The following is a 26,338-nucleotide window of genomic DNA, read 5'->3' as shown; positions in this document are numbered from 1 at the left end:
TCAGAATGTCCACATATCTGAAAGTATTCACCAACTAGTTCATATTGTAAGAGTCTGGGTTTGCCAAGGGGCATATAGGATGAAATGCTGTGCTAGTCTATTTCTTGTAATGTGTATAATTAATGGCTATTATAATTCCTTGCCCTCTAGTGCTATCTCCATGGATGCCCAAATAAATTTACTACATATTTAAAATTGTTTCCAAGACAACTTTTTCATTTCTTCTCCCTGAAACTCCACGTCCTAGCTCCTCTAGATCTGGTGGGTTACCTTAAAAATATAAGAGTCTAATAATATGAGAGTCGTAAAGTAACAGCTACAAGCACCCTATTTACCTTCTTGGCCAGTCTCATTTGTAACAATATTTCTAATGGTTGGATTATGGGTCTCCTGACTTGAAAAGCACCAGGGACATCTGAACCAACATTTCTATTGAAAGTCATTTAGAAACAACACTGTAATATTATAAAGAGGATATTTCACTACACTTCATTTTCTGAACCAAATTAATATTAGAAAGACAAAACTAAATTTTACCTCTAATGTTAAATCTCTAGACTGCTGGTTTCTTAATTTTTCCATCTCTCGGCGGAATTTAGACTCCTTTACTTCGAACCCTCCTAATTCAGTCAAGATCTAAAAATTGAAATTATATATTAGTTACAGGAAAAGGTTACAGTACAAAAAAGCAGCTTTCAATTTAAAAAATGCATACCGATCCAGGTTCGGCTCCTACATCTTCCATAAACACCCTTCCAAATAGTTCTAGGGAGAGTCGCCAACGTCCAAGAAGCATGTCATGAGAAATAACCATTCCCATGAAACTACACTGTGGCCTGTCAGACAAAAATATCAATCAATGAAGGTGTACATGAAATTATTTTATATATTAAACATGCTAACATGGACAATCAGATGCTTCCAACAAGAGACTTCAAGATATGGTATCACTGCATTAGAACAATATAAATTCAAACACAGTAATTAAACAGAAAATTCAATTATACTTTATAGACATACACACACTCACATCAAATATAGTTTTTACCCTTGTCACCAAAATTCAGCTGCCAAATGCATGTGGCAACATCTCCAAAACATGTTAGTTGCCAAACCTGAGATAAAAGTGTCCTACTTGTAACTCAACCACTTCTGCTCTACCTTACTTCCCCTTTTACCTGTGACTTTTGCTTGTTCATTCAAAGCATGAGCATCAACATTTTATTTTGAAATGTCAGGGTATTCATTCACCCAAAGCCATTCTTCTCCCCTTCGTTCACACCCCTATTCTCCATGCATTTTTTCTTTCTTGTTTCCGCAAACATCCAAGCATCAACTCTCCAATTCCCTCACTTTTCTTGAATGTATCATTTGTGTCTTTTAGCTTTTTAATGCCTTCCCACATAATCCAAAACTTCCCTCTTCCTTCTTTCATTCTCTCCATTTCTGCCCTTTCTATTTAGGTAAGCTGCGAGAAGGAACAACAGACGTTCAAGGAGGGAAACTAAAAAAAAGTGGGCAAGAAGTCAGTCCTTTCCATTCCTCTGCATCTCCAACGCTAAAAGTACTAGTTTCTCTTTATATGTGCCAGATAAACATGGGTATCAACTGCTCAGAAAGCAAGGAAACCTCAACCATGCAACTATACTAGTGGATCAGCAAAGGATGCTAATTGGAAAAAAATCATAACCAATTATTAAAGAAATAGGATTTTTTGCCCCTTCGAAAATGTGGGTTTAGCAAGTATGAGGGAAACAAGTAAGCAACTACGGACAGAGTAGCCACTTTCTAAGAGAACTCCAGAGAAGAAGTATCTTCCACACAATCTTGAACACATCTCCTTCATTTAGTGCCTGGGAATAAAGGTAGCAATCAAACCCATTCCTCAGGATGCATAAAACGAGGATAAGGATCTAATTCAACTCATGAGTCATTTGAATAACCTCCAATACCTGAAAGATGTTAGCGGTGGACCTTCACTCTCTGTTAGCCCAATCTCTGCCAATAAACTGCTTTTTAACTGTGCCGCAAGATCATGAGCTGATGGGCCTGGCTTTGAACTCTCAGATTCCTCTGAAGGCACATTTTGTTCTTCTTCCTTTTTCTGCCGATTCTGCATGCTCATAACGTTTTTTAAATTGGCTGCATATGACATTTTGGTTGGAAGAACCTAAGTGAAAAACATAATAAAATAATACTGTAGATACATGATCAGGGTATCTTCAAGGTAACTGTGCTAATTCTATCTGTAATATGATGCTATGTAATCTTGAGAATCAATCTCTAACATTAGCTAAATCAGTGGTTCTCAACATGTGGGTCCCCAGATGTTTTGGCCTTCAGCTCCCAGAAATCCTAACAGCTGGTAAAACTGGCTGGGATTTCTGGGAGTTGTAGACCAAAACACCTGGGGACCCACAGGTTGAGAACCACTAAGCTAAATAAACATAACAACAACAACAACAACAATTGTTAAACCAGATTGTTTGAATTATCTGATTTGTCCTAAAGAAATCCAAAGATAATGGTTGTTGACAATTTTATTTATCAATATTTCAAAAGAAATAGCACTGTATTATATATATATGTGTTTAACTTGAGCCAAGTAACCCAAGAGAGAAGAGAAATTCCAACATGTCAGCTTGGAACCTGCCAGATCTACTGTTTGAAAAGACTTGTCTTTCTTTTGATATCATTTTACTAGCTGCAAATTGTACTGCAAATGCAAAGGAAAAGTTTCAAAAGAACATTTTTCAAAACAGCACTATTTTTAAAAAATTTCAATAAACGTTTTTAAACCTCTTTTAGACATTTGAACTCAAGAGACAACCAAGCAACTTGCTCTTTAGCCAAATACAAGTGGGAGAAGACAGTTCTCTGCTTTATGCAATACCTTCCAGAGTCTAGAATAAATATCATGGTGATCTCATGGTCCTTAATGCCAGAATAAAGTATCCAGAAGGCAAAGCATTAGACAAAAAGGGATAGAGACTACAGTAATAATTACATCTTACTTCCTTTTGGAAGGAAGAAAAGCAATGAAAGGAAGGTTATGGGTCTGTAACATGTAATCTAAGAAATTCATACCTCAAGACAGTTTCTATCCATGGTCACTTCCATTAAGCACTTCCCGCTATTGGCAGAGGATGAATATAGACCTTGACTTGGACGTCCAAACAGATCTTCTTTTCTAGCATTTGGCTGAAAAACAACAATTATCTAGGCGTAATCCCACCCAAATTAATATTCATGCAGATAGAATAACAGTGATCACATTCCACAATGGCTGTTAATATAAAGATTTCTTCCACCAAATGTAACCAATGTTGTTCAATGGAGAACAACGGTTCCAACTCCTCGACACAGATGTAGGCTGTAAGATAGATGACAACCAGCATTTGCCATCTTTGCAAATTAGCTTTCCATGATTCTGCTTAATGAGAACAATTTCTCAACAATGAAAACATACTTAATTGATGAAGGACTGAGTCCTCCACTGCACACATTAGCAATAAACAGAACTGAACCTTCTAAGTTTAAGGGAATTTTAAAATCTTACAAGTTACCTGTAACAAATGTGGCTGGTCTGCCAAGGGAATGGCTTCTGCTAGAGGAACTTCAAAAGGATTGGGAGGGATACAGCCGAGAAACGTCATGGAGTCTGATCGTCGGAAGAATGGGTGATTTTGGCCTGTCTCTGCTGGGAGGGAATCATCATCCTTGTCATTGAGTGTAGTGCCTAAGAATGAGACAAGTTGATAAGGGTGGGGGTGAAATGCAGAGAAGAAAAGGTTTGGGCAAAGTATAGTATCATTAAAATCAACAGAAAACTGAGTTTTCTATTTTTATCCAAAAATATTAGAAACTGTTAAAAATTATTAGTAAATCTTGTCTCCAAGTCACCATGGTTACTTTGGGACCATTTGTTTTTACATAATCTCGCTGATTAAGTAAAAAGTGCCTCATTTCAAATATATTCTGGCATGACGTGTAAATCCACCATGGCACTATTTTTATCTAGAGAATTTATACCCCACTCCTCAGCAACAAAGGTACTCAGAATATATCACAAAATGTTAATTTGCCTTCAGGTTTACAGTGCACACAATCCTTCCAAGGTGGTGGGATTGCACGTACCTGTGGGGCAAAAGACTTTGCTGCTGGCAGGTTTTCCCATGTCAGACAAGCTTTTGCTAAGGAGGCAGACTAAATGTGCCAAACATTTTTGAGACAATCCAAAATGAAACAAAGACAATGCCAGAAGATGAAACTCCCAGGACATTAACAAACTATGGGGAACAGAAGAGGCTAATGACGCAATCGTTTAGCTACTGATATGCTCAGAAGTGAAAGGGAAGTCTGAGGTTGCACAACACAATTTTAGAAAGATGGAATATGAAAAACATGAATCAGGAGAAGCCAGACATAATACAACAAGAAATAGAATATTTAACATTGCAAGAGTTGGGCTGAGTGTGCTAAAGTGGACAGGGAGTGTTTTTATTCCAAAAATACACTTATCAACAAGATGTCTCCAAGTGATCTAATCCCCCTCAATTATACACATACTAACTTTGATTTGTGTCATCATCATTTTCATGTTCTGAATCCTCATTGTCAAGGCCAAGTTCCAGAAGTTCTCGAGTCCTTAAGAAAGTGAATGGTAGATCATTTTAGATGCAGAAAAATAAAACTATAACTAAAGAAATAATTCAAAAGATTTCACTGGCTTTTTCCATGCTCTGATATTAAACAGTCATCATAGCCTCCCTATACTACATACAATGTATGTATATTTTATAATACAGTGCTACAAATAGGATCATGCTCGTGGGCAATCATAGCAGTCTGATGAAATTAAGATAGAGGTGCTTCACCTTGTAACAAATCAGTCTTATAGTTTGTTTTGTATTTTCTGAAAAGTAAACAAAGCAAGCATTGTCACCATGTTTCATCTATTCTCATAATCATTAAGTCCTTGATTTTAGTTTGTACCAGATATGCATTATCTTCAGAACAAAAATCTGGAACACAGATACGCTTCAGTTTTAAATTATATCAGTGAAAGGAGATAAAAATACTACCACTGTGCTCTCAGATCAACAGCTATATAGATTTCCATTACATATACCTTTTCCGCTCTAACTGAGGTGTGTCCAATGTAGTCTGTTGGTTCATTGCTTTAATCCAATAGATGAGAGCTTGAAAAACATATGCTACATGTTTCAATGAGCAGACATCGAGAACTGGGAGAACATCAGAATGCTCATCATTGTGTGAACGCATCAAGGAGAGGGCATAGTTCAAGAAGTCCCCCCTTGCAGACATCATGCCCTGTCGAGCACTGAGCAATGTAGCACGCCTGCAATCATAAAAAACAACAACAAATAAATAAAAAATACACACTACAGATGCTGAGCCAAAAATGCAACATTTATAGCTCTGCACTAGAGGGTGATACTATGCAAGACATATTAGCAGTGAAGTTGGATTGTTGCCATAATGTCTTGGACTGGAATTGTTATTTATGTAGTCAGGGTGTAGTGGAAGTAATGCGCTGGAATGCAAGATACAATCATTAAGACACTCCTTCATACCTTCTCCCCTCCAAAGTCCTTAGGCTAGCTTCCTCGCGTGCCGTCATCCTTTCCCTTCGGGTTGAGTTCTGTGATGCATGCAAGGGATGGTTTGGGTGCCCTGGGTCTCCAGCCGATGCAAGCGCAGACCCATAACGGAGCTGGGCTTCAGTGGAGTCCATAATACTCACCATCCAATTCCACGTAGGAATAAGTTTTTCTTCAACATAGTTCTGAAACAACCAAAAAAAATATGATTGTCCATCGTCTACAAGCACACAGACACAAAAACACACAATTTATTTCATGTCATAAGAACTTGACCCAATTCTAATTCATTCATATTTTTATAGTTTTTCTCTGCTTAGTTTAAACAATTTATCTTCTTTGTTTGCAGATTTCCCTGCATCATAATGTGAGTGAAACATTGTACTGCTTATTATATATATATAAAAATACTTTCTACCCATATATATATAGGTAGAAAAGTAGTTTTTTAAATTATGTGGCAGGAGAGGAAGTAATGTGAACAGATATTGTTAAGATAGAAAGAACCCTATTCAAACTTTTTTACCAACTCATGGTGCAGAGTGATAGTGGGAAGCATGGTTTCCTTTCAGGGATATGAGCAAACCTCCCTAAAATCTTAGAAGTGGGACAGGCTTACATAATTCTGGAATTTACAAGGGGCTGAAGCCTTTCTCCTCCAATGAAAATTTACCGAGGCTTTCTGTCAAGCTCCTCTGGTCGACACTTATCAATGACACATTTTCTACAATAATGCTTTTGTTTCCTTCAGTCTAGCCCAGCTATAGATCTGACAGCTTGACATTGATAATGGGCAAACCTTTGTCTTCTCTAAAGTCAACACAGCTTCACAGATACATACATGAACATTCAATCTTTGGTCTCTCTCAATTTTCCTACACTCAGTATCTCTAGGCCACCCCATTCCTCAGTTTTTGCCTCATTAGACCAGCGTATCTACTGGTTCTCAGACAGAAATCATGCCCATGGTGAAGCCTGGTCTATCACGGGAGAGCAAAAGACAGAACTAGTGACCGAGAGGGGCAGCAGATACTTTGTCTTAAATGCCAACCTGTTTCCAGCCTCTTTCACTGTTACAAGGGAGAATAGACACAGGTTTGCATGGATATTTAGACATATAGCCACCAGGCTAGCAAATAGGGCTGTCCATGAATGGATGTTGTGCCATGACTCTTGGATTCTGGACCCAACCACTGATGGAATGAATGAGGGTCTCAACATAGAAAATTGTCTTCATCTAGGAACTAGAGAGTACTTCAATAAGTACACCAGCAATTCCCTTTTACAAAATGTCTGGTTCTTGATCTTTAGCTGCTATGCCGAGAAGGAATACCATTCACCAAACGAGAGAAAAGTGTTTACAGGGCAAAGATGAAAGGAACAAAAGGTAATGATCAAGAATATATATTTTGAAGTACTAAAGCAATTAGAAGTACTAAATGTTCAAAGATTGTAAGTAAATCTGCCCTTAAAATATTAACATGGAAAACAGAATATTTCTGTTGCCTCCTACCTGGAGATTTACTGCATCCTGGTATGTTAGCTTCACTGCAGCTGGGATCTGAGAGTATACCAAGTGATTGTACTTGGGGATCAGGCCCATTAAATCTGATATCTGTCGGATCACAATGCTGTATGCCCTTGCCAAGCTGCTTGCTGATGTTAAATAGCTGCTAGCATTGCTGGCCTCGAGAGCAGCAGCAGCCGCAGCTGCACTTGTGCTGATGGTACCACTCCGACGCAGGTTGGATGGATCAATGTAAATCAAGCCTGCTGAACTTGCTGAAGCGAGAAAGAAAAGACACAGCGATCAACAAGTGAATGAAAGTCAGCTAGAGTATTTATCCCAAAGAAGACAGTGATATTTCATCCTATTCAGTCCATAACTCTTACATTATCACTATCACCATCATTACCATCGATTTTATTTATAACCCATCTCTTCTGATGGATCAAGACAGGGTACAACACTCAACAACAAATGAACATAAAATATTATACATAACCAGTACATTCGACACAGCAACTTCTCAATAACACTGATAAAAGAGTCATGCAAGTGCTTCCATATAGGTAGGCTCCTGGACACATTTTTACCTACATAAACCCCTTAACTAATAAATCAGAGAAGACAAACATAGCAGTGTATAAATTAAAACAAACTTTGAAAATACCTGCTGGAGCAGAGGTACTGGATGGCGCAGTGCTAGTTGTCCTCTGATTCTGGGTGTTGCGCACAGCCCACTGCATTGAGCGGGGCGCCTGGGCAGCACCATTTGCATGAGAGCTGCTTGTTGTTCGCTCCAGAGGCTCATCTAGCATAAACGTCTCCTGCTCAATATCATCACTTTGGCTGCTACTACTATCAGAATCGCTGGTGTCATTTGACTGAGAATCATCCTCAGAGAAAAATGCAGGAACACTGCTAGCGCCTGCGGAATAAATATAATCATGAGGATTGGTGCCTTTAATTTTTTGTTTAGAAATGGATCCATTAGGGGATAACTCATTAACTGTTTAAAATGATGTAGTGTTATTGACTTCAGTGGAATCACCCTTAGTGGACCAGGAAACCAGATCCCTGGATAATCTGTTCTTCTACAATAAGCTATTTTTTCCATATTGTCAGCGCTATATGGTTTATTCATTTAAGTTTTGCATTTGTATGATGGAAAAGGACTGTTCATACAGCCCAAAACACAGAGCCTTCTAAGGTTACCCCATCTTCGGGAGAGAAAAAGCTGGGTATAAATAAGCATAATTATAATAAAAATCAACCTCCTTGACACTCAACCAATTTCTGCTCAGATTGTTTTTAGACTAAGTCAATCTAATGATGAAAAAATGTAATGAAATCATGACTGAATGTAAATAAAAAGTATATTACCTGCTTCTGATCCTGCTGTAGCTGCTGTGACGACACTTCTGCGCCCACTAGCATTGTCCTGATTGCTGTGGTTGCTCTCACTATCACTCTCAGTTTCTGCTGCTGCTAGTAGATCCAACTCCATATCACTACCTAATTGGACACATATTATATTGATGGAACTTTGTTAATACAGTAGGTTACATTAAAGGAATTCTATATATATAAAAGAGTGATGGAATTCCGGCGACCGACAAAACAACAAAACTAAACACCCCACAACCTTGAAAATTGACAACACAACCCCTCATCCATGCCTCTAGGTTGATACAACAAAAAGAAAAGAAAAATAAAGTCCTGATTAGAGGGAGAGGAATAATTGTTTTTATCCAATTGCTGCCAGTTAGAAGGCTAAGCTCCGCCCACTTGGTCTCCTAACAACCCACTCACCCAGGGGACAAGCAGAATTAGGCCTCACTTAGACCTCTTCCACACTGCCTATAAAATACAGATTATCAGATTTTAACTGGATTATATGGCAGTGTAGACTCAAGGCCCTTTCACACAGCTATATAACCCATTTATAATCTTATATTATCTGCTTTGAACTGGATTATCTGGACTCCACACTGCCATATAATCCACTTCAGTGTGCATTTTATACAGCTGTTTAGAAGGGGCCTCATATAATCCAGTTCTAAACAAATAATATAAGATTATAAATATACAGTAGAGTCTCACTTATCCAACATAAACAGGCCAGCAGAATGTTGGATAAGTGAATATGTTGGATAATAAGAAGGGATTCAGGAAAAGCCGATTAAACATCAAATTAGGTAATTATTATACAAATTAAGCACCAAAACATCATGTTATACAACAAATTTGACAGAAAAAGTAGTTCCATGTGCAGTAATGCTATGTAGTAATTACTGTATTTACAAATTTACCACCAAAATATCACAATGAATTAAAAACACTGACTACAAAAACATCGACTACTAAAAGGCAGACTGCGTTGGATAATCCAGAACATTGGATAAGCGAATATTGGATAACTGAGATTCTACTGTAATGTGAAATAATTACTGTGGGAGAATAATACAGAACAATATAATCTCTAACACCGGGACAGTAAATAAAGAGCAACACTCAGAAAGCAGGGAAATTGGGAATTCCACAAAGGAAACAATCAGGGCCAGCTAACACCTCTCAAGAAAGGATTCTTCCAGAAAGGAAGCTGAGAAGGGAGTGAAGCAGTGTGTATTACCAAAGTCATTATTATTATTATCATTATTATTATGTTGCTGTGAACCGTGAAAATGAATACAATCTGGCTCCAAGTATTCAAAAACACTAAAATCAGAATACATAAAAATTACTGTGGTATAATAAAACAGAACAATACAATCTCTAAAATCAGAACACTAAATAAAGAACAACACTCTGAAAACAGGGGAATTCCACACAGGAAACAATCAGGGCCAGCTAACACCTCCCCACAAAGTATTCCCATCACCAAAGTCTGGCAATCCTCTGTTTTCTGAGGGCCACAGACAGCAGAAGCACATAAAATATCGCAAACAACACCACTCTGAAAACAAGGGAATTCCAAACAGGAAACAATCAGGGTCAGCGAAGACCTCCCAACAAAAAATTCACTCAGGGAGGAAACAGCCAGGCTTTAAAGCTGCAAAGCCATTACATGCTAATCATTTTCCCAAATTCCAGCATTCATACTTGCCTACAACAGAAAAAAAATCCCAAATATTGTATATTCACAACCTTTAGGAAATAATATCCCCTGATGGCGCAGCGTGTTAAAGCGCTGAGCTGCTGAGCTGCTGAACTTCTGAACCGAAAGGTTGCAGATTTGAATTGGGGGAGCAGAGAGAGCTCCCACTGTTGGCCCCAGCTTCTCCCAACCCTAAACTTCAAAAACATGCAAATGAGAGTAGATGAATAGGTACTGCTCCAGCAGGAAAGTAATCTCCATGCAGTCATGCCACATTACCTTGGAGGAGTCTACGGACAATGCCAGCTCTTCGACATAGAAATGGAGATGAGCACCAACCCCCAGAGTCAGACATGACTGAACTTAATGTCAGGGGAAAACCTTTACCCTTTACCTTAACTTCCTCAATACTTTATTTCCCATACCACCATACTTCACAGCAACACGTGGCCAGGCACAGCTAGTAATTCATATTATCTGAAAAGCTATTTTCCATTTTAATTAATTCCACTGCTTACCACCACTGTGGAAAGGCACGTGTTATTTCCAACTTCTTGTTTTATATAGCAATGAGTGAAGACTTCTTATACTATATACTAACATACAATTATTGCTTTGCACATAGCAATATGGCATTCCGGTAATTAATACAAGGCAAAACTGTTCTATGGATCTTTGTGCACAATAAAATCTCAGTTGGATTGAGATCAAATTAGGTTCTCACTGAAAACAATGTGGAACGTTAGCCATGAAAGGGACAAAAGTGAATCCAACTTAGGCTGTAGTCCTATGTGTATTTGCTTAAAAATAAGACTCACAAAATGAATATCTTACTTTTCAATAATCTATACAAAACTGCTTTACGTGTTTTGACTGAGGGTGAAAATCCAATTCAGTTTTTCTATTAATGAAGCTAATTTTATCAGCAGAATAAAGACTGATCTCTCCTGCTGCTCCCCACACACCCACAATATCGGCTCTGAAGGACTAGAAAATTTTTCAGAGGACACTAAAAGAAGAAAGATAAACTGAGACATTCCCACTATGTGAATGGAATTTCACTTAAGCAAGAGTGGCTTCCATTCATTGTAGGTGCAATAGGCCATTAAACATGCTCAGATATACCATCTTCATCATGCTCATCGTGCTGTCCTTCTGCTTCAGCATTTTCCTCGCCATGTTCTTCTTGTTCATCATGATGGTCCTCCTCTCCAGCCACCCCCTCAACTACTTCAACCTGTGATAAGAAATGTTTACACCACGTATCATTTTATAACTGTTAAGGGCCTATGCTGCACAAATGAACTAAATTCAATGAATGCATTAGCCTTGCAACTTCTATTTTAAATGTTAAAGAACGCTTTGTCAATATGAAAGATCAGGTGATGTTATACACTTTTCAAAGACATCTAGCTATCAAATTACTGAAATACTTATATCCAACTACATCATAACTGATGTACTGATCTGGCTGATGTACAACAGTTTACATGCTCTGTAAACATATTAAACAATTGAAAACATTTTGCTGTCACAAACTAAAATGGCTTTGGGTTGTTGTATGTCTTTCGGGCTGTGTGGCCATGTTCCAGAAGTATTCTCTCCTGACGTTTCGCCCACATCTATGGCAGGCATACTCAGAGGTTGTGAGGTATGGATCCATACCTTCGACAACACATTAAAATGGCTTTTTTACGTCGTTTGTAACAACAAAGCTGAATATGCTTTGGTATCCTATGTTGTTTCTTGTCTTCAATTTGCCCCCAACTTATGGCAACCTTATCATAGGATTTTGTTCATAAGTCTTCTCTACACTGAGAGAATATGACTTCCCAAAGTCACCCAGTAGTTTCGATGTCTCAGCAGGGATTCAAACTCCAGTCTCACAAAGTCCTAGTCCAACACTCAAACTACTACAACATGCTGTTTGTCCATTAGTTGGTTTGCATGTTCACTGCAATACAGCTGTAACACCACAGGCTGTGTTCTATGTATTCTAATATCAAATGACTTTAATTTCCAAAAGCTACCTACTTTAAAATAAATACACCCGATCTATTTAAAAGGATTGGGATACTAACCTCTTCCACATCTGCTGACACAATGTCATCTTGTTCCTCATCCCTGCCACGAACAGGCTGAGACTGACTGATCCGCCTTTGCTGTGGGTTTCTAATGATATAGGAAGACTGAGACTGACTGGAACTATGAGAGAAACAGAGGGGAAAGATGAAATTCAGTAAAAATAAATAAATAAATAATAAAGAGCACCAGTTTGAGAGAATGTGTGGCCCTATAGTTATTGTTTCGTGCAATTCTCATAAGCCCTCATCAGCACACATTATTTTATTTAACTTTATTTATATCATCCTGCCTTTTTCCCCAATAGTGTGATCCAAGGCGGCTCACAACATTATATTTACTCATTTTATTCATTAAAATATTTTCTGTTCTTCTCTTAACACAAGATCTCAAGGTGGCAAAGGATTAAAACGATGTCAACAATTATTTATTATTATTTATTTATTTACAACATTTATATCCCGCCCTTCTCACCCAAAGGGACTCAGGGCAGCGTACACAACTGGCAACAATTCAATGCCTACACACATTTAAAACATAGCAATGAATAAAATCCAATTACAACACTTAAAACAATATAAAAATATAAAACAATTAAAAACAATTGAAGTAGGGGAAAACATATTAAGCAGATCACCAAATTAAAACAATGGGAAAGTCTAAAACAGTTAAAATCATATACAAATATACTCTCTTTTTGAAAAGCTTTAATAAGCCATGCCTGAATAAAACAATTAAATGACAGGCACAACAAAAATGCAGTATGTTGAAACAAGTTACAGTCAATGATATGGGGTGATGGAAGTTGCAGTCCAATATCATTCAAAGGGCCCCATATTTCCAATGTAACAGCCAGAAAATTTTCCATAAGTACATAACCTCCCTGCCCCAAATATATAAATATATTACAAGATAATTATTATCTTGCGGTACTAGCACTAGTAGATTCTGCAATATATTTTACTATCCTTTTAAAACTACATGATTGCTCTATTATCATTCTGAACATTATCATTCTGAGCATGCTGAGACTCCTTAGTGCGTCAAAAATGAGACAAGTCTTAAATGCTTGTTTGTATAGAAGTACAGCAATGGTGTTTATTACTCCAAGATGAACCTATTTCCAAAAGAGAAAACACAATACTCTGCCAAATACTGTGTACAATAATATTTTTAAAGAATAATTATAAAAATAAACCACATAGTACAATTACCTGCTGGACTGATCTGACGATGGCCGTGGAGGCAATGGTTCAACCGAGAACAGTTCTTCGCTCCCTTGCATTGCATCTATGCTAGTGCTTGCCAATGTGAAAGGTGCTGTCGGGCGTGCGATGCCCATTCTGACTGGAATAATGAGCGATTCTGCTACATTGCACAATTCTTCCACAGCATAAGGTAGCAAAGCTTGGAATACACGTTTACATTTCCCAATTGGCTGTGGAATAAAGTTACTGGAAAAGAGAGGGAATAGAAAATATGCAAATTAATGTTTGTATGAAAGAATAGAGGAAAATGTATTTTCAGGAACGCTTTCAAGCCCTTTGCCAGCACAGAACTTAAATGTAATTCTCTGTTTCCATATTCAGTCCAGAACCAAGCCCTGTGACTTCTTTGCAAATAATATAAAATGTAGTCCTTTCTCTTGGCCTCCCCCCTCCCCACAAATGCACTTCTATCTTCCACCTAGACTGCTCCATTTCCCCACTAAAGTCTTTTCTTAGTTCCCTTATATTCTCACATTGATTCCTTCACTCAATCCAACATCCTCCTGCCATTAAAATTAAACTTTCTTACTGCTGTAATCATATCTAGCCTACAATATTTACTGGATATGGATGAAGCTGACTATGTGGCAGCTCTTCAGATTTCCTCTAGAGCTGCATTAATAGAAAAGGCATCAGTCATAAAAGCTGATCTAGTTGAGTATGCTGTCTCCAATGCTAAAAGAGGCACATTTTGATCTATCTGGTTAGTATAGCAGAAGATACTTTTATTCCCAATGTAGTGAGAAGAAAGGATATAAAGAAGGCCGCTGATTTTCTGAATGCCTTTGGTATTCCTGATACATATTTTAAATACTTTTCTTACATCTAGCCTGTGCCTTTGCTTTTCTAAGGGGTGTGTTCAGTGAGGACAGAATGAAGGAAGTACCATGGGGTGGGAAAGGCAGAATATAGACTTTATCTTGGATAGAAACCTGTGTCCTGCTGCAGAGAAACTGTGTCAAGTGTCAAATTCACAGCACAATGGACAGAAGACAGCCTCCAAAACCCTTTTGGCTGAAGTGACTGAACCCAGAAACAGAGCCTGAAGCTTTCTAATTATTACTTGCAGCAGATGTTTTTGTATCATTATCCTGAACTGGCACAAAGTTTATTGGCAGAAAAATATACTACTAATTTATTTACAACATAAGATGAAATCTCTATGTTCTTCATTATTCCTTCCCTGGCTTCCGAAAGAAAAACACAAGCTTACTTTTTCTTTTTCGAAGAAGCCATTTCCACACTAAGAATGACAAAAACTCTTGCCACGGAGCGCAAAAATCTCATTGTGACAGAAATTGCTTCTTCTCTGCGACCTGGTGTGTATTTGTTTTGCAATTCTTTTACAAGAGTTCCCAGCAAAGTATCTAAGAGCTGTAGAAAACAAATTTTTAGAGCACTCATATTGTTAGATGATTAGAAAAATTCTTTAAGCAAAATTATTCACGTAAAAGTACAATAAACATGCCATTACTTTTATCTCCAAATCAGTTAAAAATACAATTTTATTGGCAAATCAGATCTGAACAGCCTGTTATCTAGGCATTAAATGCAAAGTGTGCCTTACCAATATGTCTGCTGTACACTTCACGATCAGACAGTGTGTAAAACAGTCCAGCCGAATTGTACCACTTTGTTGATTAAGATACACTTGTTCTTCTGGCAAAAGATGACCAATCCTACTGCTTGCACTAAGACTTGGAAAAAAGTGGAAGGAAGAAATAGAAGAGGAAATATAGTGTAAGTTGTAAATCTATGGGACAAAAGTCAGTTTTTAACTGTAACGGAAACAAAGGTAGTAAAATACACACGGGTCTTTGTTCTCCTGAGAACCAAACATGATCATAGATTTCAGTGCATTCCAGTCTTGCAATACACGTTCCAAGGCAAGCTGTGCAAATCGTGGAGGTTCCAAATCATGATCAGGCATATCCGAATCTAAAGTATATAAAGGAAAACCACATGAGTAGCTATTGCAAAAAGGGTTGTACTGTTAAAAAAATCTTGCCAATAGGAAAAAAAATGTCCTACCTTCAGGGTTTGCAGTTTTACGATTACGATCTTCCCTAATTCGTGGTGGTCGATATTGGCAGTGTTCTACTGTTTGCCGTGCAACTGTCTGCACTAAGAACAACAGAAGATGCTCTCCCCTGTTGAGAAAACACACATGTACAGAAAGAGGTATGATGAGGGAACTACACTCAAATTTTCCGGGGGGGGGGGGGGGGGGGAGTCATTTGTAGTGAAGAGAAACCTACCTGCTATTTGGCAAGGTGACAAGGTTTGTGGTAGTAAGCAGTCGAAAAAGAAGATCAAGGCGAGCTGATTTTTGTCCAGCAATTAAGGTTTTGCATTTGCATTTTTCCCAGCAATCACAGTATGCTGTAGGAGATGTGCGTTTAAGCCTGAAAATAGAATAATTATAACTCAAATATATGCTACACACATCTACATAATTTTAGAATCAAGGTTCAGAGCCAACATGCTAATTTAAAAATCTGCTCATCCTTCCTATCAAGATACATTTATCTAAATATCACTTTCCAGGTCACTTTTTTAAAAAGCCCTTACTAGTGTAAAAAGAATTATGACTTTGCAGCATCTCTTCCAATCATTAGTCCAAAGTAAACTCGCTCTTTCTACTCTCTACCACTTATCAGCAGCAATGTAAACTGATGAGAAAGCTGTCAAACTGTTTACATTTCCTTTCCCTATCTTTAAAAACAGGGAGCAGGGCCTAACATTTGCAACATCAACTTCCTCTGCCATCTGCCTACTCACTAAACATTCATATAATTGTCAAGAGTACTTAAGAAAAAGGAAGATGCATTACTTTCAAGCAGAATTAAAAAAAAATAACTGCTTACATTACACAACAGCCTATTGAGAGATCAATTTGGAATAGAAATACACATACTTGCAATCATGACCTTTATGGCACACTCTGGCACACTCTGTGCAACAGCACAGGGATTCCAACAGGCCACATGTTCGGCATTCAAATATATCCTAAAAAGGGATGAAATTCAGCATTTTAGAAATAACAAAATCCCAAAATGATATTTCTAACAGCCAATTGTTACAGGTTGGGCAGTTCACTTTCTTTTTATATTTTATAGAATGGAGAATTGAAATAAAAGCTTCAAAAGCAAGGAACTGGAAAAGCATATTAATATCAGAAACTGCATTAAGGATTCCGATGTTGCTTTATCATTTGCATGCACTACAAACAGACGTACTCCAGTTCTAACATTATATAAAAATGTGCGATTAAGTTTCCACTGAACCTATTTCTCCAGAACCAACACAACTAAAAATTCCAGAGCTATTCCATATCATAATTTTTGTCCATGAAGAACACAGGCCTTACTACTCACAACCATACAAATGCATTCCCCACACCTACACCTACACGCAAGAGCTATCACTGACATTATCTTCAATGGAGGAAGCCCTTTTCATATGTAGGAGCTTTTGTTATGGACTTGATTGTATATTTGTTATGGAGTTGATGGTATATCTACAATGATAAATCACTCTATAGTGGATTGAGGAATTGTGCCTTTGTAAGATTGTAAGAGAAACACCAAGTGACTAGGCTGCATCATAAACAATTGAAAAAGAAGTGGAAAATGATGGGAACCAAGCAAATTGAAGAAGAAAACAAAATGATCCAGATAATAATAATAGTCTTAACCCTATAATAAAGTTAAGCAATGGGTAAGGTTCAAAAATTACCTGATTGATATGCTCTGCACCAGTCCATGTAAAGCTACAGGTATCATTGCAACATAAAACATACAAAGGAGAATCATCTGGATTGGTGCCAGCTGGACAGACCATTCCCATAAACACATCTTCTTCTTTCTCACTAGATGTTGCTTCGGCTATTTTTTTTTAAAAAAGGGAGAATTCAAAACAATGTTTCAAATTGAAGAGAATACAGAAAACTCAAGAAACGTGTATCACAAAACACTAAGACGGTATTTCAGCATTATCATAATCCTTGAGATTAGAAATTTGCTTTAAATTATATTGGTTGTATTACATGACATTCTACCCAGAAAAATATTTATTGCCATCTTCTTGGAATTAACTCCTTGATAATAATAACAATAATAATAATTTTATTTTTTACCCACCTCTCTTCATGGCTCAAGGTGAGTTATAGAATAATTAAAACACATAAACTTTGTTTTAAAAATCCACAAATACACATATTAAATTGTATTTCTATAAACGATACATATTAAAATGTATTTCTATAAAATACATATTAAAATACACAAAACTGAGATTAAACTAAGGACACAAATTTAAAATTCATGCTTAAAAACTGGATGGGTAGGCCTGCTGGAAGAGATAGGTCTTATACAACATTCCTTCAATAACTGTTCGCAATTACTGTGATATCTTGAAGAACAAAACAGAAATCCAGAAGATATCAAAGCACAACTTCCCACAAGAACTCGAAAATGATCACAGGCAATTGCTTCTAATAAATCATTCACTGCAATAAAGAGAAGTCAAAATGCAATTTTTGAATCAGCAAGAAAACCAGACTGTTTTAAATTTTTTATAGTTTCCTCTCACCTAAACGTTTGGGAAGATAAAATTCCCAAATATTAATTATGCATAGTAAATACTAACAACCAACATCACATACCTTTGGCAACTTTTTGTGCAGTTTCTAAAATGGTTATTGCAGCAGGATATGCTCTGCCACTAACAGCGGACATAAATGGCGTCATACCTCTGGCATCCCTAAAATCAACAAGTATCAATATCATTTTCAGTGGAGTCCAAATAGAAATCTCTCAGATTTAGCGGAAGAATCTTATTCAAAAATTACCTCTATTTTAAAACCGACATTAAAATAAACAAAAAAAAATGAGGGAAAGCTTTTTGCAAGCACAAAATGAAATAGGGAAATATAAAGGCTTTGTTAAAAGCCTGGTACTTGCTGGAAGACAAAATGCAATTTAATGGGAATGTAAGTGAAGACCTAGAATGGATATGTATGCAGCAGTAATTCTTATTTCACCTACTAAAGTTCCTCTGCATAAGGACAGAGGAGCCAGTGTGACAAAGTGGGGTAGACTTACTTCACCTCTATAAAACAGTGAATGGCATGTGAGGGTAAGGCCATTCCCTGACATCAATGACTCCCTAGGGGAAGCACTATCTGGAACTTCTCTAATCATATTTGTGAATAAATTCCAGCTGGTGCAGGAGGATTTAATTTTAAGTATTTGAATTGTTCATAATACACAACTCTTATTCAGGTTTACAACAAACAAGACAGTATTTGGAAACAAGGGCCCTCTATGGGCATAACTAGGCTCCACCTATAATCTTCTCAATGAAGCAAAGATAATGCTGATATTGCCCTTCATCTTCATCTCTGAGTTGGACAAACCAAAAAGGCACATTATCTCTCTCTCTATCTGCTTCCCAAGAGGGTGAAAACATTATGTGAGATGCTTACTTGGCTGACAGCAACTCCCGAAGATAAGGCTGCAAAACGACACTGTCACATAGGAGTTTCAATATGAAGTGAGCATTTGCCTTCCTGTCCTTTGATTCCACCACAGATGGTTCTGTAGAAGGACCTAAAAAGGAAGATAAGCATTTGTGAAGGACAACTATCTATAGGAGCAACACACTTTAACAAAAAAAAAAAAAACAAATCCAAGGAAGAGGAGAACTATATTTTATGATTCTCTAGCAATTGAAGTATATCTGAAATGTAATGTTCTAATTATACTCTTTGTGTATATACAGTATTGTAAATTTCACATACTTAACCTAGCAGAGATAGCAAACAGCATATTTAAAAACATAAAGTGGTACAGGTAAACTATATGCTTATGTATCTTCTAACAGAAAAAATAATATTGCAAGTTCCCTTCATATGCAGTAAAGGTAAAAGTAAAGGTTTCCCTTAAAGGTTAAGTCCAGTCGTGACCGACTCTGTGGGTTGGTGCTCATCTCCATTTCTAAGCCGAAGAGCCGGCGTTGTCCATTGACATCTCCAGGTCATGTGGCCGGCATGACTACATGGAGCGCCGTTACCTTTCCGCTGGAGCGGTACCTATTGATCTACTCACATTTGCATGTTTTCGAACTGCTAGGTTGGCAGGAGCTGGGCTAACAGCGGGTGCTCATTCCGTTCCCGGGATTTGAATCTGGGACCTTTTGGTCTGCAAGTTCAGCAGCTCAGCACTTTAACACACTGAGCCACCAGGGGCCCCCAGTTAGGGTATGCAGTACGAGCCCCTTATCTGCAGGACTAACATGTCTGTTTCACTTATCCACAGATTCACTCATTCAGTTAGGGATTCCTGCAAACGTCAAACCCTTTTCTTGATACTTCCATTGTTTGTCCCACTGAAAAAAATAGGGTTTTCTATTATCCAGTTTCACATATCCATGTGAAATCCAGGAATCCCCAGCAGACATGAGAGTTATACCATACAAACAAAAATACTGATGGGAAGTTACACTGTGAGATTATGGTATGAAGTACAGAGGGAAGACAACATATAGAAGCACACAAAGTGTGTTGTCTCACCTGGAATGGTGGAGGTGCTGGGCCCTTGGCCAGTGCCAGTTGTTGCTGTGGTAAGAGATCCCACAGCAGGAGCCAGGATAAAATCAATGTCACCATCTTTTATTAAGAAGAAAATCAGTATGTAAATCAATACATAAGATACATCCCTGGCAACATGTGCAGTCCATGCTAAATAAACAAACTGCATTCTTATATTTTATTTCCAACCAAATGCTATTCAGCTAAACCAGGGGTCCCCAAACTTTTTAAACAGGGGGCCAGTTTACGGTCCCTCAGATTGTTGGAGGGCCGGGCTATAGTTTTAAAAAAAACCTATGAACGAATTCTTATGCACACTGCACAGATCTTCTTTTGAAGTAAAAAAAAACAAAACGGGAACAAATACAGCCTCAATGTTAATAATCATGATAATAAAAATAATCATAACCATAATAAAAATAATAAAGAGGGTCGGAAGAGACCCCTTGGGCCATTTAGTCCACTCCCCTTCTGGCCTTTGTCCACCAAAAGCACATGAAAACACCCCTGACAGATGGCCACCCAGCCTCAATGTTAATAACCATAATAATAACCATAATAACCATAATAATAATAAAGAGGGTTGGAAGAGACCCCTTGGGCCATTTAGTCCACTCCCCTTCTGCCTTTGTCCACCAATAGCACATGAAAACACCCCTGACAGATGGCCACCCAGCCTCAATGTTAATAACCATAATAACCATAATAATAATTAATAATAATAAAGAGGGTAGAAAGAGACCCCTTGGGCCATTTAGTCCACTCCCCTTCTGCCTTTGTGCACCAAAAGCACAAGCAAACACCCCTGACAGATGGCCACCCAGCCTCAATGTTAATAACCATAATAATAACATAATAATAATAATAATAATAATAATAATAATAATAATAATAATAATAGGGTTGGAAGAGACCCCTTGGGCCATTTAGTCCAACCCCCTTCTGCCTTTGTGCACCAAAAGCACTAGCAAAGCACCCCTTAATAATTAATTAATTATTAATTAAATAATAATTAAAATATTAATATAAACAAGCAAAAGTTTGGAAGGTGAGCACCGGGAGAGAGAGTAGGTGGGAAAAGCGCACACCTTTCCCTCCTCCCCCACCCCATTCGCACCTTCCTCAGTGGCAGCAGGAAAGGTGCGCGCCTTTCCCTCCTCCTCACCGCACACACAGGAGGGAGCTGCTGCTCCAGGGGCCAGGTAAATGGCTTTGATGGGCTGCATGTGGCCCCCAGGCCGTAGTTTGGGGACCCCTGAGCTAAACCATGGCTAAAGTTACAACAAACAGCATGTGATCATTTTGAAAGAACACTCATTTCCCAATAAGTTGCAATTCTAATTTTAAAAGCTAAAATTTGTAAGAGCTAAAATGAACTGAATTAGCTTACTGCTTCACATATTGTATTTGTACTACTCCTTTTGCAAGCTTACCAGGATCCATTGCAGGGGGCTCAGGAACCCAGCTTGGAGGAGCTCTTGGCGGAGAAACTGGATCCTGATGATCACTTGATGAAGCTCCAGCTTCATGTCTTCCTAAACCTGCTGCTCTCAAAGATCTTCTCATCATTTCTCTCAATCGCAAACTAAGAGTAAAATTAAAATCATGAGACATTTTGAATGTTTCAATCTGAGTCTTGGTTTTGAGGGATTATAAACAAAGATGACGACAACGACAACAACAACAAGCATACTTCAGGCTATGTATTATATTTTTATACAGAGACCAATATCCTTTGCTTGCCTCCACACTAATCAAAGAGGTTGACAACAGTCAAGACAATTAATACAACAAAATTAATACACATTATGATTTAAATTAATACAACAAAATTAATACACATTATGGTTTAGAGAACCAGAGAAATAATGTATCCAATAAGAACAAACACCTAAACAGGAAGACCATCTCACAGAGGAAAATTCTACACCATACAGAAGGAAGATACAAAGGGAAGAAATATAGCGAGACTACCTGAATAATAAATCAATAGTTTAGGTGTAACCAAGGATAGCTTTTCAAATTAGATGTACATGAATGCTAAATAAATCAGATGTCTGGAATATATGAAACCATTTTTAAGCAGACCTGAACTTCATACACCGTGAACTCTAAAAAAAATGGCAAACTCAGCTATCTTATGGCAACATTTGAAGTAGCTCTTTTAGTTCTATATGGTGTACTGGTAATGTGTAACTAATCATTAATGTTATAATACAAAAACATTTCCTCCTATTAGCTTACCTTCTGCTGCTTGAGGACCCTGCACGATTTCCTGGACCATTACTTGACACCACTGAAATAGCATTTGCAATAGCCTCAACAGCAGATAACCTTTCAGCAAATGTATTCCTTTCTGAGCGCTCTGCTTCTGAAGCATAAAGAAGAAAATTGGTTTCTGTTTTCTTACGAATCGATGTTATAAGCTAAAAAAAATCATTTTTTCTGTTTAGGCTCTATTGTCTCAACCTTATACTTCATATCTGTACTTTAAGAGCCTCTATATTTCTAAGTGGCAGGTACTGATTTAATAAGTCGTAATAATGATACACAGAACAGCATTTGGATCATGATCTAAGTGTTCTTCAAGTTATTAAGATGGATTTTACAAAGTACACTACAAAGACGTTTCATAGGATACTAAAGGAAATTGCCGATGTTGAAATGAGTCCCAAAAGAATAGGTGCCAAGATACATTCCCAAATATGAGGGTACTCAAAACAAATCAACAATGCATCTCTAATTGGTGGATGCTTAGGCTTATTACCATTGTTACTCCTACCTCTGGTCAAACAAGGAATATAAAAACTCATGTTATTAGTTTTTCTCTCTTTCTCTCTATTTTCTTCCCTCTATGCTGGTCTTCCAATATAATATACTCATTCCTTATAAAGACTCTCATCACTTTCTATACTATCCTCACATGTGCATGAATGTATAAAAAGCTGTCTCAAAACAGTTTTAAACAACTTTTGCTTTACTTCCTAGCTTCTGGATGATATTAAAGAACTCACCCTCTTCTTCTTTAGTTTCTTTATTACTGGTTGGAAAGCACACAGAAACACAAGCATGCAGAATATTGCGATTTCCATCACATCTGTGGCCAAGGAAGGTTTGCAGCACTTGCGGATTCTGATCCAACACAACTGCTTGCTCAAGGTTCATCAGATACTGTCTGCAGGCCTCATAGTCACATCGAAGAATATGCTGCATTAAGGTTTGCTTCTGTACTCGGAAATATTAAGGAAAATGAAATAGAAGCAAGTAAGATTTCTTGGTTCTATACACTTTGTTTGAACACAATGCTTTCCTGAATATCCTGTCAGTAAAATTGTGCAACCTGCCAGAAACCAGTTATGTAACTTGCCAACTTGCTTAAATGATAAAAAAATAACAGTTTCAGAAAATGTTTCCTACAAACCTCTCCAATCCCATTTAAAGGAGATGGGGTATACAATTCGATCCTCCAGAAAAAAGAGACTACATACATGTGCAAGATTACTTAAATTACTTTTATAAAACTGTGGTCCATCAATCCACTTAAAATAGAAATGAGATAATAATATAAGACCAATAGCAAAGACCAAAGACTAGTTTTATCCACCAATAAAGATCAAAAATATATAGCATTTACTGAATGACCACTAAGTTTGCCAAATCAAAGAACACAGACATTTTTAACAGGAAAAATAGACATGCTATCGGAAGTAAACCCCAAATTAACTGCATAACTATAATTTGTAGCTATAGGGGTAAACATTTACATGCCACATTATAAATACATAACTTCCAAGTCTGAAAGTATTTTGGTTAGATACACTGATCAAATCTGAAATGAATAATTTAAAAATGGAAGCTGAAATGTCTAATGAAGAAACATAAATATAAGTTACCTCCACAGCCATTATGATGATAGCAGCTTTCTTTTTGATGGTTGAATTAGCAGGAAGATTTGTTAAGGAATGAACTCCCATTCCCAGGCTGCTAATAGGAGGAAGGTCAAGCCAGTCAGGATCCCTTATTCCACCCATGCAATCTTTTGCCATCGGATATATAGTTCCATTCCCATCTCTAAGAATGATTGGTGATTCCTACATAAAAAATCATTATGTATACAATTCATATCAGATGTTTTTCACATTCTTTTTTGTAATTATATCACACAGCACATGCACATATCTTGTTCAGGATTATTCTTCTCTATCTGCTCCATTGTATGCTTCAGTATATTTTTCAAGGGATCAGAAACCAAATTGGGTAACAGTTGAGGGAGTTGGGTACATTTAGCCTGACAAAGAAAAAGCTGAGAGATGATGGCCATCTTTAACTATCTGAAGGTCTGTTATGTGGAAGAGGCAACTAGGTAGCAGTGATACTCTGCTGCTCCTAAGAAAAGAACTCAAAACAAAGCATCCAAATGAAAGAAAGAACATTTCCATTAAACATTAGGAATAATTTCCTGATTGTAAGAGCTATTGAAAAATGTAAGAGACTATCGTGTGGGGAGACACTGTCTTTATGCTTCATATCTCCTCATATTATCCAATCTATTTTCTCTTCTTTTCTTTCCCATTCTCGCCACCCATTTATGGATCAGTAGTATCAAATGTCATATTATTAATGATGAAAACATATTAATTTACTACCCTGTTTGAAAAAAAAACTTCATGAAATGTTAAGGCTATAATCAAATTAAGGTTTACGTGCAAGGTTCCTGGATGAATAGATCTAGGTATTTTATATGTTTTTAAGTTTTGTATACTGTTTTTACCAAGTAATGTTTAACTGTTTAAAATGTATTATGTTTGATTTTATTGAATTTTGTTATTGGCATTGAATTTTGCCAGTTTTTGTGAGCCGCCTTGATTCCCCTCGGGTGAGAAAGGTGGGTTAGAAATGCTGTAAATAAATAAATAAATAAATAAATTAACCGGGGGGGGGGGGTTAAGATGCAGCACGCTGAAAGGCACAAACCTGTCCTGCAGTAAAAATGGCAACGCTTCTCTCATTCTGTCCAAGGAATGCAATACTGCTAGTGGGGAAATTATTTTCCTGTTCAGCTTTTCCTGTTGCAAGATCAAAGATGCAATATCTAACCCAGTTTCCAGTCTTCAAGACCGCATGGACTCCTGAAAGTGTGCAAAAAGGATGTAGATCAATAGACTTTATTTCATCAGATTAATATTGTACTCTTTTTAATATGCATCCCTCAACAAGTGTCTAAATAATTTCAAAAAGAAGCAGGAGAGAAACTAAACCAAAAGAAAAATCGACCGTACCTTTTGAATCTACATTTACTGCTAGGATTTCTGTTTTTTCAGGAATACATAACTTTTTAGGAGTCCGCTGAAAACAATCTGGAACTTTTGGTGTTCCACCAGTTTTTACCACCTGTAACAATAAATAATAACTTTGGTTAAACATATGACATCAAGATGAAAACAAGTCACAATTTCTTTGTCTCCTGTATCTAAACAAGATACGGAAAGATCTCTGAACACTAAGGTTCCTCTTAGCTGTCACTGGCTGACATCATCTCTTCAGATCTTGGAATTTACTTCTTGGACTGGAAACGGAAGTCTTAGAGTTAAAAGAGACCATGAAATAATGTTTTCAAACTCTGAATCTACTAGTTTGAATGGCAGCTATGACAATCATTGCATGCTACAGTTATGAATGTAAATCAATTTTATGTTAGGTTATGTCCTTTTGCCTGTTCTGAATATACTTGCCAGGTGATTTCATGGATGGACCCAGGAGGTAACAAGAGTGAAAGGATGCCGTTTTTGGTATGGGATGATCAACATATGAACACACTATAAGTTCAGGCCTCAAAAGAGATCAACTAACAATACAGTAGAGTCTCACTTATCCAACACTCACTTATCCAACGTCCCGGGTTATCCAACGTATTTTTGTAGTCAATGTTTTCAATGCATTGTGATATTTTGGAGCTAAATTTGTAAATACAGTAGAGTCTCACTTATCCAAGCCTCGCTTATTCAAGCCTCTGGATAATCCAAGCCATTTTTGTAGTCAATGTTTCCAATATATCGTGATATTTTGGTGCTAAATTTGTAAATACAGTAATTACAACATAACATTACTGTATATTGAACTACTTTTTCTGTCAAATTTGTTGTATAACATGAAGTTTTGGTGCTTAATTTG

General features: G+C 37.3%; 1 protein-coding gene across 6 annotated transcripts in view; it reads right to left on the bottom strand.

Annotated features, from left to right (window-relative positions):
- The window catches only part of ubr5 (ubiquitin protein ligase E3 component n-recognin 5), a 91,675-nt gene that overhangs the window by 21,506 nt on the left and 43,831 nt on the right, over positions 1-26,338 (bottom strand). For 4 of the 6 annotated variants that reach the window (XM_062980121.1, XM_062980124.1, XM_062980125.1 and 1 more), the window contains 30 exons: positions 25,447-25,558; positions 25,142-25,296; positions 24,061-24,258; positions 23,182-23,392; positions 22,412-22,538; positions 21,601-21,752; positions 20,150-20,245; positions 19,064-19,187; positions 18,242-18,339; positions 17,314-17,462; positions 16,493-16,584; positions 15,834-15,980; positions 15,607-15,725; positions 15,387-15,513; positions 15,143-15,272; positions 14,789-14,949; positions 13,522-13,761; positions 12,307-12,430; positions 11,351-11,462; positions 8,512-8,643; positions 7,799-8,056; positions 7,138-7,406; positions 5,598-5,809; positions 5,132-5,362; positions 4,574-4,647; positions 3,567-3,739; positions 3,088-3,201; positions 1,953-2,170; positions 716-836; positions 538-636 (listed from right to left, as the gene is read on the bottom strand). In XM_062980121.1, coding sequence (XP_062836191.1) covers positions 538-636; positions 716-836; positions 1,953-2,170; positions 3,088-3,201; positions 3,567-3,739; positions 4,574-4,647; positions 5,132-5,362; positions 5,598-5,809; positions 7,138-7,406; positions 7,799-8,056; positions 8,512-8,643; positions 11,351-11,462; positions 12,307-12,430; positions 13,522-13,761; positions 14,789-14,949; positions 15,143-15,272; positions 15,387-15,513; positions 15,607-15,725; positions 15,834-15,980; positions 16,493-16,584; positions 17,314-17,462; positions 18,242-18,339; positions 19,064-19,187; positions 20,150-20,245; positions 21,601-21,752; positions 22,412-22,538; positions 23,182-23,392; positions 24,061-24,258; positions 25,142-25,296; positions 25,447-25,558 — 4,575 coding nt within the window. The remainder of the gene's footprint in view (positions 1-537; positions 637-715; positions 837-1,952; positions 2,171-3,087; positions 3,202-3,566; positions 3,740-4,573; positions 4,648-5,131; positions 5,363-5,597; positions 5,810-7,137; positions 7,407-7,798; positions 8,057-8,511; positions 8,644-11,350; positions 11,463-12,306; positions 12,431-13,521; positions 13,762-14,788; positions 14,950-15,142; positions 15,273-15,386; positions 15,514-15,606; positions 15,726-15,833; positions 15,981-16,492; positions 16,585-17,313; positions 17,463-18,241; positions 18,340-19,063; positions 19,188-20,149; positions 20,246-21,600; positions 21,753-22,411; positions 22,539-23,181; positions 23,393-24,060; positions 24,259-25,141; positions 25,297-25,446; positions 25,559-26,338) is intronic. The other 2 variants (XM_062980123.1, XM_062980122.1) reach the window with 2 other exon arrangements.

Source organism: Anolis carolinensis, chromosome 4 (genome assembly GCF_035594765.1).
Source record: "Anolis carolinensis isolate JA03-04 chromosome 4, rAnoCar3.1.pri, whole genome shotgun sequence".
Lineage (NCBI taxonomy): Eukaryota > Metazoa > Chordata > Lepidosauria > Squamata > Dactyloidae > Anolis > Anolis carolinensis.
Note: the sequence above shows the minus strand (reverse complement) of the source record. Positions and strands in the feature narration are given on the sequence as shown.